The 17,622-nt window shown below is 59.3% G+C and overlaps 2 protein-coding genes across 2 annotated transcripts; one reads left to right on the plus strand and one right to left on the minus strand.

Annotated features, from left to right (window-relative positions):
* Positions 1-615: 615 nt before the first annotated feature.
* SCT (secretin) lies at positions 616-1,414 on the minus strand (the record flags this gene model as incomplete). Its single annotated transcript, XM_080817861.1, has 4 exons — positions 616-739; positions 947-1,039; positions 1,136-1,237; positions 1,338-1,414. The coding sequence occupies 4 exons, from the start codon at positions 1,412-1,414 to the stop codon at positions 616-618; spliced, it is 396 nt and encodes a 131-aa protein (XP_080673987.1).
* A 9,860-nt stretch (positions 1,415-11,274) lies between these two features.
* Positions 11,275-14,164, plus strand: DRD4 (dopamine receptor D4; the record flags this gene model as incomplete). Its single annotated transcript, XM_080817535.1, has 4 exons — positions 11,275-11,544; positions 13,108-13,220; positions 13,331-13,827; positions 13,962-14,164. The coding sequence occupies 4 exons, from the start codon at positions 11,275-11,277 to the stop codon at positions 14,162-14,164; spliced, it is 1,083 nt and encodes a 360-aa protein (XP_080673661.1).
* Positions 14,165-17,622: the final 3,458 nt, after the last annotated feature.

Genomic DNA, 17,622 nt, shown 5'->3' on the forward strand with positions numbered 1-17,622 from the left:
CCTGGCCCCTGCAGGTGGTGGCCGCCTGGCTCCCGCAGGCCCCAGCTCCTCCCGGGGTGTCGTGACCCCCCCACTCGTCAGGCTCGGAGCAGTCGAGCCACGAGAGACCGCAGAACCTGGAGCCGGAGCGGCGACGTGCGTGGGCGTCCTCTCTCTCTGGAGCGGACGCCGGGACGCCTCTGTCACCGCTTTCTGCCCGGGGCCTCCTTGCCCCCCTCACTCTCCAGCCCCGGATGCTCCACTGACGCGTGGCCTCCGGGACCGACGTCCTGTGCCCCCCTCCCGCGCACCCAGAGCCCCTGAGTGTTTGCCGAGTGGATGACAGGGATGCAGGTGGGTCTCTGGGGAGCTCCCGAGACAGGAGAGATAAGGGAGGAGAGGCGCCCCGCTGGCTTCCCAGGTTTAAAGGGCAGCTGGGTGCGGTCACCGGGCTACCAGCTGCGGTCGGGGCCTCCTGCGTTCTGACCGCCCCGACCCGGGAGGTGGCGCGCAGTGAGCTCACGGGACCAGTGTCCGAATTCCTCCTTTATTGGCGACAAGTGCAACCCCTCCTCCTGCTCCTCCCCACCCTCCCCTGGCCCCTCGAGGTGTGCCGGAGCGAGGACTCCTTCTTCCTCAGGGCCTGCTCCGGGCGGCCTCCGCAGCGGGGATGGCTGGCTCCGCAAAGGTGGCCCCAGACCCGGACCCAGGAGGCAACTGGGGAGACCAGGTCTGATCCAGGGGGTCCCTCGGGGGCATCCTGTGGGGACAGCCAGGTCAGGGGCGGGAGACGGCCGCCCCCGGGGGAACCGGGCCTCCTCTGGTCACCAGCACTGTTTCCCCTTCCCAGACGCTGGGCCCCCTGCCGCGCCCCGCTCCTGGCCCCGACCCGGGGTCCCGGTGGGGGGGTGGGCAGAGGAGGGGGGCGGGGCAGGAGCGGGCGGGCACAGCGCGCGGCGGGGCTCACCAGGCCTGCAGGGTGGGTGTGTCCGGCCAGTGCAGGCAGAGGCGGCCCTCGGCCGGCTTGGTCCAGCTCGTGCTGTTCTCCGGGTCCTGCTCGCTGCCCCCCGTCCCAAGCAGAATTAGTCCCGCGGGTGCCCGGCGCCACGGCCCGCGGCCCTCCCGCGGCCGGGGGGCGCCGCGGCCCCTCGCTCACCTGCGCTTGCCCACCAGGCCCTGGAGCAGCCGCTGCAGCCGCGCGCTCTCCCGCAGGCGGCTGAGCTCGCTGGTGAACGTCCCGTCCGAGTGGCGCGGGGCCCTGCGGGGCGGAGGGCGGGGGCGCGGGCCGTTTCAGGGCCGGGCGGGGGGCGCCGGGCCGGGGTGGGGGCGGGCTCGGGGAGCGGGCGTGGGTCCCTCACCTGGGGGGCGCGGGGAGCGCGGCGGAGCCCCGGAGCAGCGGCGGCAGCAGCAGCAGCAGCAGGGGCGCGACGGCCATGGTGGGCGCGCGGGGTGCTGAGCGCTGCTGCGGCCGCCCGAGCCCCGCGCGGCCCCTTTATAGCGCCCGGGCGCGGGGCATCGATCGAACCCGAAGGTCAGAGCCGCCCACCCAGCTGTCGCCCGGGCTGGCCGCCCGCCCCCACCGCCGCGTCGGCGCCCCTTGGCTGGCCGGGCAGGGAGGGCAGCGCTGCGCCGGGGCGCGGGCCCGCGGGGGTCGGGGAGGGGCGCCCCCGAGGGCGGAGGGACATCCGGGCGAGGCCGCCGCGGCGCGGCATGTGCAAAGCCTCGGAGCCGCCCTTTCCGCTCTGGGCGCGGAGGGGACGAGCGCCTCGGCGGCGGGCTGAGAGGGGAGATGGGCGAGGAGGCGACCCGGGCCGCGGACTCCGCTGGAGAGGCGGGGCGGGCGGTGGGAATCGGGAAGGCTGGGCCTGGGCCTCTCGTCCGCTCTCACTGCTCAATTTTTCTTAAACATAAAACTGCTCTTTATGACATTCTACTGATTGTTTTTAAGTGAGTATGAAGTTTGGGGCACCTGTCTGGCTCAGTCAGTAGGGCATTAGATTCTTGATCTTGGGGTCGTGAGTTTGAACCCCACATTGGGTATAAAGATTACTTACATGAATAAATAAAAACTCAAAAAAATATTTTTTAAATGAATGTAAAGGGGCGCCTGGGTGGCTCAGTGGGTTAAGCCTCTGCCTCCGGCTCAGGTCATGGTCTCAGGGTCCTGGTGGATCGATCCAGCCCTGCATCGGGCTCTCTGCTCAGCGGGGAGCCTGCTTCCCCCTCTCTGTCTCTGCCTGCCTCTCTGCCTACTTGTGATCTCTGTCAAATAAATAAATAAAATCTTTTAAAAATAAATAAAATAAAATGAATGTAAAGTTTAACACAAAAACTACTGGTTTATGACTTCATTTTCTAGTTTTGTAATTTCTGTTTAAGGATCTCATTAGTACTGGTTTTTAAAAGCCTAAACTGACTTAATCCTATTGATTAAACAGGAGTAACTGGGCTGCCTGCTCTCCACCTCCTGTCCAACCCCACTCTGCATGCAGCCTCTCCAGCCTTGGGAAGTTCAAATGAAGGGCGCCCTGAGGCTGGATCCAGCTCTGCCTGCAGCTGGCTTCCACACCCCACGCCTCCCCTGCCCGCCCACCCAGAGTCTGGGGCTTGGGTTGGCCTTCCCAAGGTCCTGGCCTACACCCTCATGAACCAATGGAGACACCCAGGCGGCAGGAATAAAAGACACTTATCAGATATGTGATTTGTAAATATCTTCACCCATTCTGTGACTCTTGTTTTCATTCCCTTGGTAGTGTCCTTTGATGCACAAAAGATTTTCGTTCATGAAATCCAATTATCACTTGGTGTTTTCTTTGTGCTTCTGGTGTTAGGCTTAAGAAACCATTGCCAAATTCAAGGTCATGAATATTTGCTCTGATATTTTCTTCTAAGATTTCTACAGTTTTAGATCATACATTTAGGTCTTTGATCCATTTTGAGTTCTTTTTTGCATGTAGTTCTTGTTATGCACGGGGACGCAGAGTTGTCCCAACACGGTGCAGCTGAAACTCTTCTTCCCTCAATGAATACTCTTGACACCCTTGTTGAAAATCAGTTGATTTTGGGCCACCTGGGTGGCCCAGCTGGTTAAGCCTCTCCCTTCAGCTCAGGTCATGATCCCAGTGTCCTGGGATCCAGCCCCACACTGGGCTCGCTGCTCAGCTGGGGATCTGCTTCTCCTTCTGCCCCTCCCCCTGCTTGTGCTCTAGCGTGCTCTTTCTCTATCAAATAAATAAATAAAAATCTAGGGGTGCCTGGGTGGCTCAGTTGTTAAGCGTCTCCCTTCGGCTCATGTCATAATCCCAGGGTCGTGGGATCGAGCCCCATATCTGGCTCCCTGCTCAGTGGGAAGCCTGCCTCTCCCACTCCCCCTGCTGTGTTCCCCCTCTCGCTGTGTCTCTCTCTGTCAAATAAATAAATAAAATCTATAAAAATAAATAAATAGGGGCACCTGGGTGGATCAGTGGGTTATAGCCTCTGTCTTCGGCTCAGGTCATGATCCCGGGGTCCTGGGATCGAGCCCCGCATCGGGCTCTCTGCTCCGTGGGGAGCCTGCTTCCCTTCCTCTCTCTCTGCCTACTTGTGATCTCTGTCTGTCAAATAAATAAATAAAATCTTTAAAAAAAATAAATAAATATCTTTTAAAAAAGAAAATTGATCCATTTTAAATGTATGAGTATTGATATCTGATTTCTAAATTCTGTTCCATTGATCTATGTCTAACTGTATGCCCATACCATTCTGTTTTGACTCCTGTAGCTTTGTAGTAAGTTTTGAAATTAGGAGCTGTGAGTCCTATGACTGACTTTGTTTTTCTTTTTCAAGATCGTCTTGGTTATTTGTGGTTCCTCACATACACATCCGTATGAATTTAGGATTGGGTTTTATTTCTTTAAAAAAAAAAAAGAAGCCAACGGAGTTTTGACAGGGAGGGTATCAGATCGACAGATGGGTTTGCTGAGAAAGGCCATCTTAACACTACGAAGTCTTCTAAGCCGGGAATGTCGTCTTCTCTAATCTCCCCAGCAACGTTTCATACCTATCGGTGTGCACGTCTTTCATCTTCTTGGTTAAATTTCTTGTTCTCTCTCTCTCTTTTTTTTAAAGATTTACTTATTTGAGAGAGAGACAGAGACAGAGAGAGAGAGCGCGCGAGCACAAGTAGGAGGGGCAGAGGGAGAGGGAGAAAGAGCCCCAAGGCGATTCCGAGTGGAGTGAGTGGAGTGCGACCCTGAGATCATGACCCGAGCTGAAAGCCAGAGTGGGGATCTCAACCAACTGTGCCAGCCAGGGGCCCTGCTGAAATTTTTTTCTGACTATTTTATTCCTTTTTTTCTTTTGTGAGCAGCAAAAAGCTTATTGACTGATAGTAAAGTTTATTGAGTGACAGTACCAAGTTCCAGAAGAGGGGAGGAACCCTGGAGGGTCGCCCTCCGAGTATTTTACTCTTTTTGATGCTATTACAAATGAATTATTTTAACTTCATTTTTGAATTGTTCTTTATTAGTATACAGAAATATAACTGATTCTTGCACGATGATCTCACACCCTTCAACTTTTCTGAATTTATTTATTAGCTGTAATAGGGTTTTGTTTTGTTGGATTTTCTATGCATTAGATCATGTCATCTGCAATTAGAAATAGTTTATTTTTTCCTTTCCAATTTTGGATACCTTTTATTTCTTTTTCTTGCCTAATTGTTCTAGCTAGAACTTCTCGCACGTGACAAGGAGAAGCAGCAAAAGTGGGCGTCCTTGTCGTTTTCTTATTCTTAGGAGAAAAGCTTTCAGTCTCTCCCTATTGAGTGTAATATTTCCTGTGGGTTTTCTTTTTTTTAAAAGATTTTTATTTATTTATTTATTTGACAGACAGAGATCACAAGTAGGCAGAGAGACAGGCAGAGAGAGAAGGGGAAGCAGGCTCCCCTCTGAGCAGAGAGAGCCCGATGCGGGCCTCGATCCCAGGACCCTGAGACCATGACCTGAGCCGAAGGCAGAGGCTTAACCCACTGAGCCACCAGGCGCCCCTCCTGTGGGTTTTTGATAGATGTCCTTTATCACGTTGAGGAAGTTTCTTTCTTTCTTTTTCTAAGTTTCTTTCTACTCATAGTTTATTGAGGTTTTTTTTTTTTTATCATAGAAGGGTATTGGATTTCATCAAATGCTTTTTCTGCATCTGTTGTGATGATTAAATGGGCTTTCCCCTCTGTTCTAGCAATGTGATGTACTACACTTGCTGAGTTTTTTTCTGTTGAATTACTGGTGCCTTCCTGGAATAAACACCACCTAGTGCATAATCTTTTGAAAAATGCTGCTGGATTAAGTTTGCTCAGATTTTGTTGAAGAGTTCTGGGTTTTTTTGTTTTCTTTTTAAAGACTTTATTTATGTATTTGTCAGAGGGAGAGAGAAAGAGCGAGGGAGCACAAGCAGGGGGAGCAGCTGGCAGAGGGAGAGGCAGGCTCCCCACCGAGCAGAGAGCAGGATTCGGGGCTCCACCCAAGGACCTGGGATCATGACCCGAGCGGAAGGCAGACACTTAAGCGACTGAGCCGCGTGGTCATCCCTCCCTGTTGAAGAGTTTTGTATCTATATTTATAAGGGATATTAATCTGGAGCTTTCTTTCTTGTGATGTCATTGTTGAGCTCCGAGAGATCTTTATATATGTTGTGTACAAGTCCTTCGCTGAAAATGTAATCTGCTGATATTTTCTCCTATTCTATGAGTGGAAAAATTTTAAACTTTAAAAAAAAAAGATGTTATTTATTTGAGAGAGAGAGAGCGAGTGCACAAGCAGGGGGAGAGGCAGAGAGAGGGAGAAAAGCAGACCCCCCGCTGAGCAGGGAGCCCCGAGCTTGGCTCAGCCCAGGACACTAGGATCATGACCTGAGCTGAAGGCAGGCACTTGACCGCTGAGCCACCCAGGAGCCCCAATCCTGTACCTGTTTTGTCAGATTTCCACATATCTCATGTATTAGTACAGCTGTCGTAGGTGCTGTTGTGCTTTTACTTTTTAATTTTGGCTTCCAGTTATATGTCGCTGGTGTACAGAAGTACAAGGGTCTTCATGTGTTGACTTTGTACCCTTGCCACCTGGCTCCGCTGACTTGTTAGTTCTGGGAGCTGTCGTAGATTCCTCGGGTTTTTCCTAGACAGTCACGTCGTCTGCGAATAGGGGCGGTTTGCTTCTCCCTTTCCAGGCTGCGTGTATTTTATTTGTGTATTTTTTACCGCTTGAGTGCGCTGGCTGGAACGGCAGCACGATGTCGACCAGGAGTGGTGAGAGCGGACGCCCTTTCTCCTGAGTTTAGGTGGCAAGCACTCAGTCTTGCCTCATTAAGTGTCATGCCGGCTGACATGGGTTTGAAGGTGACTTTTGTCGGGTTGAGGGAGCACCTTCTGGTTCTAGATTGCTAAGCACTTTCATCATGAGTGCATATGGAATTTTGTCAAATGTTTTTCTCCATCGGTCAGTATGATCATGTGATATTTCTTCTTTGGATTGCCAAATGGTATTTTACATTAATTTGAGACCATCCTTCTTTTTAAATTAAGTAGTTAATGCTATGAATTTTCCCCTGAGCATAGCTTTAGCTCTGTCTCACAAATTTTGATATCATGCTTTTTTCCTTTAGTTCAAATTATTTTCTAATTTCTCCTTTGACCCACTGATTACTCTGAATTGTGTTAATTCCAAAATTTTTAGAGATTTTCCTGGTTTCTTTCCGTTGGTTTCTAATTTAATCCCTTTATGGTCAGAGAACAAACTTTGTATGACTTACATTCTTTTAAAACATTTGTTAAGCTCTCTTTTTTGATGCGGAATATGGTCTACCTTCGTGAATGTGCCATACCTATTTGAAGAGCATCTGTATTTCTCTGTCATTGCACGGACTGCTCCATAAATGTCAAATCTGTCTACTTGTTCTATTGATTAAGGAGAGAGTCTTAAACTATCAAACAACTCTTGCAAGCCAAGTAAGTGTTATCTTGAATGTTTCCAGCATCCCATAAAATCCTGCAGCAAATGGCTACAAAACCGGCTCCAGAACCTGCTCCAGCGTCCCCACGAGGCTGACCGCTCTGGCTTCCGTCCCAGTCTCGAGGGCTGCAGACATATTCATCAGCCCAGGAGTGGCGAGGGGCCTTCGAGGCTGCACATCCCAGCTTTCACCAGCTGGAGGCTTTGGACAGAATTAGGACATCCTTCCATCAGGCTGAGCTGCTCAGCTCTGCACTTTTTTTTTTTTTTTTAAGATTTTTATTATTTATTTACTTGTCGGGGAGAGAGAGAGAGAGAGAGAGAGAGCAGGAGAGAGCACACAAGCAGGGGGAGCAGCAGAGGGAGAAGGAGACGCAGGCTCCCCGCTGAGCAGGGAGCCGGATGTGGGACTCGATTCCAGGACCCTGGGATCCTGACCTGACCCAAAGGCAAAGGCTTAACCCACTGAACCCCCAGGCGCCCCTATGGCTACTCTTTTTGATGTATAGTTCTATGAATCTAACAAAGTGTATTCAGGGTGCCTGGCTGGCTCAGTCAAAGCAGTATGTGATTCTTCATCTCAGGGTCATGGGTTCAAGCCCCACAGCAGGTGTAGAGCTTATTAAAAAGGTAAATTTGGGGACAGTTTGGTGGTTCAGTTGATTAAGTGTCTCCCTTCAGCTCAGGTCATGATCCTGGGGTCCAGGGATCGAATCCCACATCGGGCTCCCCGCTCAGCGTGTAGTCTGCTTCTCCCTCTGCCGGCCGCTCCCTGCTCATGCCCTCCCTCCCTCTCTCTCTCTCTCTCTGACAAATAAGTGAATAAAGTCTTAAAAAATAAATTTTTAAAAATAAATAATGTGTTCAACTTTGGAAGCACCAGCAGTTCGATCTCCCCCAACTTCCCTCCCACCCCATCACGTGAGTCCTGACTCTGAGCTCCTCGTGGGCCCTGTTCTAAACGTGTGGGTGCCTTCTAAGAAACCTTCCCAGTGCGTCCGGCTAGAGCTGGACGGAGAACTGGAGAAACCGACAGAGTACGAGGAGACTTCTCGCTCCTCTCTCAGGAGTCACTCGAACAGACAGAAAACAGCAAGGCCGTAGCAGGTCGGCAGAGCTGCGTTCCGCCGGGACCCACATCCTCACGGCGCTCCGCCCGACAGCACCAGAACACACCTGCTGTCCAAGCACGCACAGAGCATTTGCCAAAATAGGTTGATTAGACTCTGGGTCATAAAATAAACCTTAACGAGTTTAAAAGAACTGAGGTCTGACGCAGCCTTTTTTCCTCACGATGATGGGACAGACTAGAAGTAAACAATAGGAAGGCAATAAGAAAATCTCCAAACGTTTGGAAACAAAACAACATAGTCCCAAGTAGCCATGGGTCACAGAACTCTCAGGGAAAGAAGAAAATAGTTTTAACTGAACGTGATCGAGCGAACGCACAAAAATGTGTGGGATGCACCTCGGAGGGACATATATAGCATTAAATGGTTAAGTCAGAAAAACACTGGGCTCACAAACCGGAAACAGGACAAAAACAGGACAGAGCACACAGGATGAGAGAACAGAGATAAAAGCAGAAATTGGTGAAACTGAAAACAAACTGTAGGAAAAAATCAATGAAACCAAAAGTCGGTTCTTTGAAAAGATGAGTAACATTAATAAACCTCTAGCAGAAAGGTTGCTATATTCTAGAGAAAACACACATTTTGTGTATAGAGGGGTGAAAGAGCCTCGGCAGCGGAAACCGTGAGGTAGAGAAGGGTTCGTGAAGGGACGTGTGGGCACCCGGCCCTCAGGCCCTCACGCGGGAGAACGATTGGGAAACACCGGCTCGGCGGGCGCTCCCGGAGACACGCGGCCCAGCGGCCCGGCGCGCTGCAGAGCCGCGTCTTCGCGGTCGGAGCGCGTCCCAGGAGAGACCCGGACGCCTTCACCGGCAACTCACGCAGCACCGAAGGAAGCAGCATCCGTTCTACCCGGCCCGGCACAGAGAAGAGAACCGAGGGGAGCGCCCGCCAGCTCGGTGTGGGAAACCAGCGCTACCCCGCGCCAGCCGGAGACCCCCTGGGAGAGGACCACAGCCACGAAGCCCCTTGGCGGCCGTCGCCGAACCCAATCCGGCCTGTACGGAAAGAAGGGGATCCCACGGCCCAACGGGCTTCGTGCCTGAGGGCAAGGCTGGCCCAGCACCCCACACCCATCCCCGCTCCGCCGCAGCTGCAGACTCGGAAGAAGCCTGTGATCCTCTCCGCAGAGGCCTAAGAAGATTCGAGAGATTCGACACCTGTTTGCGTTCAGGCAAACCGAGAATAGACGTTCATTAACCGGATGCGGAACCCACACCCACGGCTGCCAGGACGCTTACTGGGGACAGGGGAAAGCTTTCCCCGTAAGAACAAGGCCAATATGCTTGCTTTCACCGTTTCTCAACAACATTATGCTCAAGTTCCAGTTAGTAAAATACGGGGGAAGAAACGAAGAAGGGCGTTCCGGTAAGAAAGGGAGACATAAAATGGCCTGTACTTATTTAGAAATTCTGAGGGAAACTAAAAAAAAATCCTTGCATTAATAAGTTTTAGCAACAACAAAGGACACAAGGTCAACACACAAAAACTGTCTTTCTGGGGACACCTGGGTGGCTCAGTCGGTGAAGCGTCTGCCTTCAGCTCAGGTCATGATCCTCGAGTCCGGGAATCGGGTCCTGCATCAGGCTCTCCGCTCCGCCGGGAAGCCTGCTTCTCCCTCTCCCACTCCCCTGCGTGTGTTCCCTCCCTCGCTGTGTCTCTCTCTGTCAAATAAATAAATAAAATCTTTAAAAAATAAAAAATAACAAACCCTATATTTCTACATGTTAGCAAAGACAATTGGAAATATTTCTTAAAAGAAGCCATGACACATTTAGTTATAAATCTTACAAAATATGCACAGGATCTTTATGCTAAAAACAAAATACTGAAGAAAGAAATCAAATGGAGAGACACGCCTGTGCTCGTCAAATGGAGAGACGCTGGGCTGGATGAGCCGAGAAGGGCCATCGAGCTGGCCACTGCGTCCCCTGCTGCCCCTGTGAGTTCCTGGCCGCAGCTCTGTGCTCCAGGCCCACCCTGAGTCTCGCGGCCTCCCCGGGGTGGGGACTGCGCCTGGGGGCGGTCCCACAGAGCCAGGCAGGTGGAGGACCCATTTCCCGGCCTGCTGGCCAGGGGCTCCGGGCTTTGCGTCACTCTGGTTCGGCAATTCTCGCCAAACGGCAAGTTCCGTGTACCTGACCCCGCAGCCGGGCTGACCCCGCCGCCCCGCGGTCTCCGGCTAACTCTGTCCGGTGAGCAGTCCCGCCTACGCGGACCTGGGACACTGCCCCCCGCAGCGCCCACCGCCCCAGCCTCCCGTGCCCCCACAGTCATGTGCTGGCAGGTGGGGGTGACCCACTGAGTTGGTCCGGGATCCTGCGAGTTTGTGGGTTTGGCGGTGCAGGCCGGGAGGGGTCTCGTTTGGGGCAGGCAGGACCAGGACAATCGCGAAGCTCCGAGCGCACCGCCGTCCCGTTACCTCACTTCACGCTCGGAAGTAAGCACCAGGCCGCGGCCGTTGTTGGGGAGTAACTGGGCAGGGTCCGTCCTGGTCAGGGCGAGAGGCTGCTTCAGGGGATGGGGTGCGGGGCCCCAGACTGGGGCTTGCAAACATTTGGGGGGGGGGACGCCCTGGGGCACAAGAGGTTGGGTCGGGTGAACCGAGGGAAGCCGCACCAGGGGGCCCACGGGGGAGACCGGCGAGGAGTTGGGGTCTCCCGCCGTCTGGCGGAACGGCCTGATAAGGGTGCCCTCGGGGTGCCCTGTGGGAGCGAGAAGCGGCCCCGCCTCCGCCTGGAGGCGCCTCCGGGGGAGTCTCGGAGAAGCAGATGCCCCTCGGGCGCAGGCGGGGCCCGGGGTCTCCGGGGCCCGGGGACGGCGCTGGCGTGGGGCGCCCGCACACCTCGAGGGAGGGTCCGGCAGACCTTCCACCCGGGTCGGTTTCCCAGAGCGCAGCCCCGCGCGGACCTCCAGCCCGCCCCCCGCGCCGATCGCCTCGCTTAAGTCTTCCCTCGAGGGCCGCTGCACGCGTCCTGCGCGCCCGTCGGAGCGCGAGAGCCCAGGAGCCGCAGAGGCGCGGAGCACCCTCGAGCGCCCGGGGCGCACGGAGCGCGGCGGGTCGGGGCGGGACTCCGGCCGCGCTGGGGGCGGGCCCGGGGGGCGGGGCTCCCGGGGTCGCGACCCGGGCGCTGTCCGCGGTGCTGAGCGCCCGCCCGGGCGCCGCGGGGGGCAGGGGCGCCATGGGGAACCGCAGCGCGGCGGACGCGGACGGGCTGCTGGCGGGGCGCGGGCCGGGCGGCGGCGGCGGCGCGGGGTCTCCCGGAGCGGCGGCGGCGCTGGCGGGGGGCGTGCTGCTCATCGGCGCGGTGCTCGCGGGGAACGCGCTCGTGTGCGTCAGCGTGGCGGCCGAGCGCGCCCTGCAGACGCCCACCAACTACTTCATCGTGAGCCTGGCGGCCGCCGACCTCCTCCTCGCCCTGCTCGTCCTGCCCCTCTTCGTCTACTCCGAGGTGAGCCCGCGTCCGGACCGCGCGCGCACGCCTCACCTGCTCTTTCGTCCCCTGTCCCCGTCCACCCTGGGGACCCAGAACCACCCGGCCGCTGGGCTTCTCGGGAACCCCGAGCCAGGGCGGCTGCAAGGACCCTGTGCCTGGTCCTCGGTCTGGACCTCGGTCCCCTCTGACTCCCCGCAGCGTCTCGGCCAGTTTACCTGCTTGGCTAACCGGCTGTCTGCCCCCCTTCCTCGGTATCTCTCTTCTCCTGTCCCTGTTTTGGCGTCCCCCACCTAAGAGAGGCCTTTGCCCTTCAAGCCAAGGACCTCAGAAACAGGCGTCGTGGGCAGTCCAGCCACCCACCACCCCCTCAGCTGAGGTTCCATTCCCCAGGGGAGCCAGATGGACAGGCGGATTTGGGCTTACTCTCCCCCCACCACCCCTGCTCTCCCTGGGGCACAGAGACATACACACATCACTGCACAAAGCCACAGCCAGGCGTGACCAGGAACACGCGCACATCAGAGCACCCCAGGGAAGGAGACCCTCACTCGCACACATACTGCCCACAGCAGGAGGGCCATTCAGCTGCCAGGAGCTGAGGGGAAGTGAGCAGGGCTGGAGGAAGGGGAGGCCCTGCCCTGATGCTGGAACCCAAAGCAGGGGTTGGTGTGGGGTCCAGCACCCCCGCCAAGAACCAGGGCCCAGAAGCCTCTGTCCCCAGACCACATCTGGCCCTCGGGTGAGTCCCCCTTGGTGCCAGCCCTTGTCTACTTTGCAGTTTGGACAGAGAAAAGCTGCTTACGCCCGGGCTGGGAGCACCGTGACCAGGGCAGGGGGGAGAGTCGGGGAGGCTCTGTTTTTCTAAAGTGGACATGGTGAGACTGGGCAGGGCCGGGGCAGAGCTAGCAGGACAAGGACACACATGACCTGCCCCTCCCCCGGAGCCACAGACAGACGTCACAGTGACAGCTCTTAAGCTCCTAATCGTCCCAAATCAGCGGGAGGGGATTTAGATGGGGGGTGGCTGTCTGCTCCTTTGCCCTTGGTGGGGGCAGCGGGACGGTGCTGAGGCCTTTACATCTTGCAACTCATTTATCCTCAAGGCAGTTGTACGGATACTGTTGTCACCCTCGTTTTACAGATGAGGGGACAAAAGTGAGGTGACCTGTGGAGTCCCAGAGTGGTGATGGAGTTTAACCACACAGGCTGACTCTTAGCCATCCTGTTGGGAGGAAAGGGGGTCAGTGGGCTTCAGGCTCCAGGCAGCTGGCCTGCTGGGCGAGTATCCCCCACCCCGAGCTCTGCAGCATCAGCGACCAGAGTCCTGGACCCTCCAGACCCCATCTCCAGGGGTTCCCCCAGGCCTTTCTTGGCTTTCGCAGAAAGTGGGGAGGGAGGGAATCTCGTCCAGCCCAGTGGGAAGACTGCCCAGATGTGCGGGGCTCGGGCACATCCCCGCTCCCCCAGGCGGCTGGGGGTCAGAAGCGCACAGCGCCGGTGGCTATGAGGTCTCCTGGGGGAGACCGGCAGCGGCCTTCTGTCTGTTGCCCCCCCCCCGTGCCCCTTCCCGGGGCGCAGGTCCAGGGTGGCGTGTGGCTGTTCAGCCCCGGCCTCTGCGACGCTCTCATGGCCATGGACGTCATGCTGTGCACGGCCTCCATCTTCAACCTGTGCGCCATCAGCGCGGACAGGTGAGCCGCCGCCGCCCCGCCCCGCGCCCGCCCCGCCCCGCCCCGCGCCCCTCCGCGCCCTCACCGCGCCCCTCCCCCGGCCCGGCCGCCCGCGCCGCGCCCCCCCACAGGTTCGTGGCCGTGGCCGTGCCGCTGAGCTACAACCGCCAGGGCGGCGGCGGGCGTCAGCTGCTGCTCATCGGCGCCACGTGGCTGCTGTCGGCCGCGGTGGCGGCGCCGGTGCTGTGCGGCCTCAACGACGCGCGCGGCCGCGACCCCGCCGTGTGCCGCCTGGAGGACCGCGACTACGTGGTCTACTCGTCCGTGTGCTCCTTCTTCCTGCCCTGCCCGCTCATGCTGCTGCTCTACTGGGCCACGTTCCGGGGCCTGCGGCGCTGGGAGGCCGCGCGTCGCACCAAGCTGCACGGCCGCCGGCCGCGCCGGCCCAGCGGCCCCGGCCCGCCGCCCCCCGAGGCCGTCGAGACCCCCGAGACCCCCGAGACCCCCGAGGCCATCCCGGCTCCCGACGCCACTCCAGCCGAGCCCCCGCTGCCCGCGAGCGACGAGAGGCGCGCCAAGATCCCGGGCCGCGAGCGCAAGGCCATGAGGGTCCTGCCCGTGGTGGTCGGTGGGTACCGGCCTGGGGTCGCTGGGCGGAGGGGAAGCGGGCAGCGCCCACGGCGGGAGACGGAGCCCGGGGCAGGCGGGGGGCGCCGCAGGGACCCCGGCTCACCGCGCCGTCCGGCGCCCGCCCGCCCGCAGGGGCCTTCCTGGTGTGCTGGACCCCCTTCTTCGTGGTGCACATCACCGGGGCGCTGTGTCCCGCCTGCGCCGTGCCTCCGCGGCTGGTCAGCGCCGTCACCTGGCTGGGCTACGTCAACAGCGCCCTCAACCCCCTCATCTACACGGTCTTCAACGCCGAGTTCCGCGCGGTCTTCCGCAAGGCCCTTCGCCTCTGCTGCTGAGCGGCCCCCCGCCCGCACCCGAGAGTCCTGTGCGGGGACCTGGCGGTGCCTCAGGGGGCAGGACCCCAGCAAGGGTGGGGGCGGCTCTGTCGGGCCGATTAAACCAATACCTTCGTGAACACCTGCTGGGAAGGCGGGCGGTGGGGAGTGCGGCGAGGGGAGGAGGGGAGGGGTGGGGGGTGCGCGGAGGAGGAGCTTCGGCCCCACGTGGAGCCCAGACCCCCCCACTAAACCGGCCAGGCCAGCTAAGCCCCTCCCTCCTTCTGAGGAAGGCCAGAGAACAGACCCCACAAAGCGGGCTCCAGGCTGGGGTGAGGTGGGAGGCAAGCCAGCTCTGGGGAGCAGGGGAGGGAGGCTCCAGGGAGGCCCATTCAGCTTATCCCAGGGAGAAACTTCCAGGACCAGCGCAGCCCTTGCCCGGGAAGGCCGGAAGGCCGGGACTCTGCGGGGCTGCCTGCAGGCTCACGTGACTCACACCGGCCTCCAAAAGGTTCCCTCCTGACACCCCCGTCCCAGCTGTTCCGGGTCAGCAGCCTCAGCCCCCTCCGCCCAGCCAGTGCCCCTCTCTCAGTGGGAGAGTGTGGACAGCTGTCCTGCAGGCTGAACACGGCAGTTTCCCGAGACTGCCCTTTCCCCAGTGGGAAGACAGCCCCGTCCAGACCGGGCCCCTGCTTCAGCAAGGAGCTCCAAGGTGGTGCCGCACCCCTCTCCAGGGAGCGGGCCTCACCCACCATTTTGGCGGCTGCCCCCCAGGTCAGAGCGCAGCTCCCTGCCCCGCTCAGCTTTGACCAAGTCCAAAGCCCTGAGCAGACAGGGCTGGGGTGCTGGCTGGGCCCAGCGAGGCGGCCTCCCACCCCTCGGAGGAGGTGCCTGGCCCAAGGCAAGGCCGAGCCACCAAGCTGCCATCCTGGGGAGGTAGGGGCGGCTCTCAGCCCCTCCAACCTGCTCTCCCAGTCCTGGGGCCCAAACTCACAAGAGTACGGGGCTGCCCCTCCCCGCCTGTGGGTGCTCGCCCTCCCTCACTCAGGGTCTCCGTGGGAGGGAGGCGAGGGGCACCTGGTAGACCCCGGCTCTGGTGGCTCCTTGAGTTTCTGGCACCTTCTTGCCCATGAAGCGTGAGGATAGTTGCAGCAGACACCCTGGGTCTCCCCAGAGGGAGCAGCCCTGACATGGGGACAGGAGGCCCAAATGGCACAACGGAGCTGTCCCGACTGGCTATCCCAGGCACAGACACCTGCCTCAAGCCAGGCCAACGGTCCCTCCTGGGGGTCTCAGACTTGAAGACCAGGGAGGGTCCCTGGGGCCTCCAACGGAAGGCAAGGCCAGAGCAACCCCCCTGCCCCTGTGCCCTCTGACGCTCCCCCCATGGGCACCTGTGGAGCCCCTGCAGGTAGACAGCGAGCCGTGCTCTTGACCAGCACTGCATGGCAACGGCGGGCCATTCCATTCCAACTCCTGAGCTCAGCTCTGTCCCTCGGGTGTGCTCCTCACCTGCATGTGGGGGCAGGGCTGACCCACCCGTGAGCTGCACCTGCCCTCGGGCTGAGCTGGGAACAGGCTGGGAGCTGCTGGGGACCCCATACTGTCCACACTGGCCCTGGAGGCAGAACCTGCAGCTCCCACGGCAGAGGACAAGGTGCGCACTGGTGGGGGGGGGGTGCACACACAGAGCCACAGAGGGCCTGGCTACCTGGGAAGCCCCCAGAGGAGCCCTGGCTGTCCAGCTCACTCAGCCACCCCCACCGACGCCCAGGGTCACCCCAGCCTGCAGCTCCCTGGAGCTTCGGCTCAGAAGACCCACAGCACCCCGACTGGCCTGGCCTATGCCGACTGCTGGCCCCTTGCCTGTCCCCGGAGCCTGTGCCCAGCAGGGGATGCTGTCAGAAGCCTTGACCCGAACTCTTGACCCGAACCCGCAACGAAGCCCGCTCCTCCCGTCTCCTGCCCACCCCCCAGGTCGGGCTACACAGAGAACACCTCGTGGCGGAGAAAGGAGACTGTGAAAAACCGCCCCCAAAGCGTGTGGTCCCGAGGGCTCTATCTTTTTCTTCTTACTTTACGGAGGCCCCATGCTCAGTGTGGGGCCCAGTACGGGGCTTGAGCTGTCGACCCTGAGATCGAGTTGGCCGCTTAACCGACTGAGGCACCGTGCCCGGGGAGAGCAAGGTGCCCCCACCCCAGGATGGAGCCAGCCCACATGGGGGGGGGGGAGAGGGGCGCAGGGGCAGTGTGGGGGCGGAGGTTTCCTTACAAGGACTCTGGTGCTTACTTTGTGAGCATTCTGGGGTTGGAGAGGTTGCTTCTGAAGGTGCTCCCCCCACCCCAGGGACGCAGGCCCATGGCCAAGGGCTGAGAGCTGCTCCCTACCCGCCGTGTTCTGTCTGCGGCGGCGAAAAAACCGCTCCACGTGCGCGACGAAGGTGCCCCAGGGGACGGTCCGGGGCACGCCATGGGGCCAGGGTCACATGCCACTGCCAGCTCCTCCGCCCCGGGCCCGGGCCCCGACTTCTCGGCCTCCATCTCCCCGAGAGCTGGTGGCAGAGGCGGGAAGAGGAACTACAAGGGCTCGGGTACTTGTTAGACTCAGTAAACGGAAAACCCAAAGGACGCGGCTCAGCTGAAGAGCCCGAGCGGCGGAGCGGGTTTCCGGAGAGCCGGGCTCCTGTGCGCTCCCTGAGAGCCTCGGGCTGCGTCTGTCCAAGCCCAGGGCCCGGCCCGGCCCGCCCCGGGGACGAAGCTGAGGGGCATGTAGCAGCTTCTGTGACTCCCGTGCTCACGCCCCTGCCCATCACCGCTGTGGCCGCCCCCTCAGCCTGCTCCGGAGCCGGAGCCGGCGTCCCCAAAGCCAAGTCTCCAGGGTGCTAGCGACTTGGAAGAACTTTCCGGAAGTAAGAATCCGGGGGGCGGTGCAGGGCTGGGGGTGGTCTTCCACGCCCTCACAGGCGTGAGCACCCACAGCTCACTCAAATGGCACTTGGAGGCGCGAGTCAGTACGGCGGGACGTCCCCACAGGTGGGTCTCGGCCCCCCGAGGCCGGGCGGGCTCGCCACCGCACGGCAGATGTGGTCTCCCGCTGGCGCGGTCTCCCGCCGGCGCGGTCTGCACCTTCTCCCCCGGCGCAGGGGAGCCTCCGAGCCTCGGGAATGCAGCGAAAATGGTGACGGCAGGCCTCGGGTTCCAGGGCCACAAGGGCATTTCTGGAAACCCACAGAAGCTTCCAGAACGCGGGTGACAGTTCCTCAGGCACCACTCCTGGTCAATGGGGGAGGCAGGTCCTGTTTCCAGGGCCAGCCGAGCCTGACACCCCAGGCGCTGGGCCCAGTGACCCCTCTGCCCTCTGCCCCTCAGAGCAGGCGGGGGGAAGCAAGGCTGGCCTCACCTCTGAGCGGTCAGGGCTCTCGGGGTGGCACCTCGTGCTGGAGCAGAGAGGAAGGAAGCCGGGGCCGAGTCGCTGGAGA

This window comes from Martes martes (assembly GCF_963455335.1).
Source record: "Martes martes genome assembly, chromosome: 10".
NCBI classification, from domain to species: domain Eukaryota; kingdom Metazoa; phylum Chordata; class Mammalia; order Carnivora; family Mustelidae; genus Martes; species Martes martes.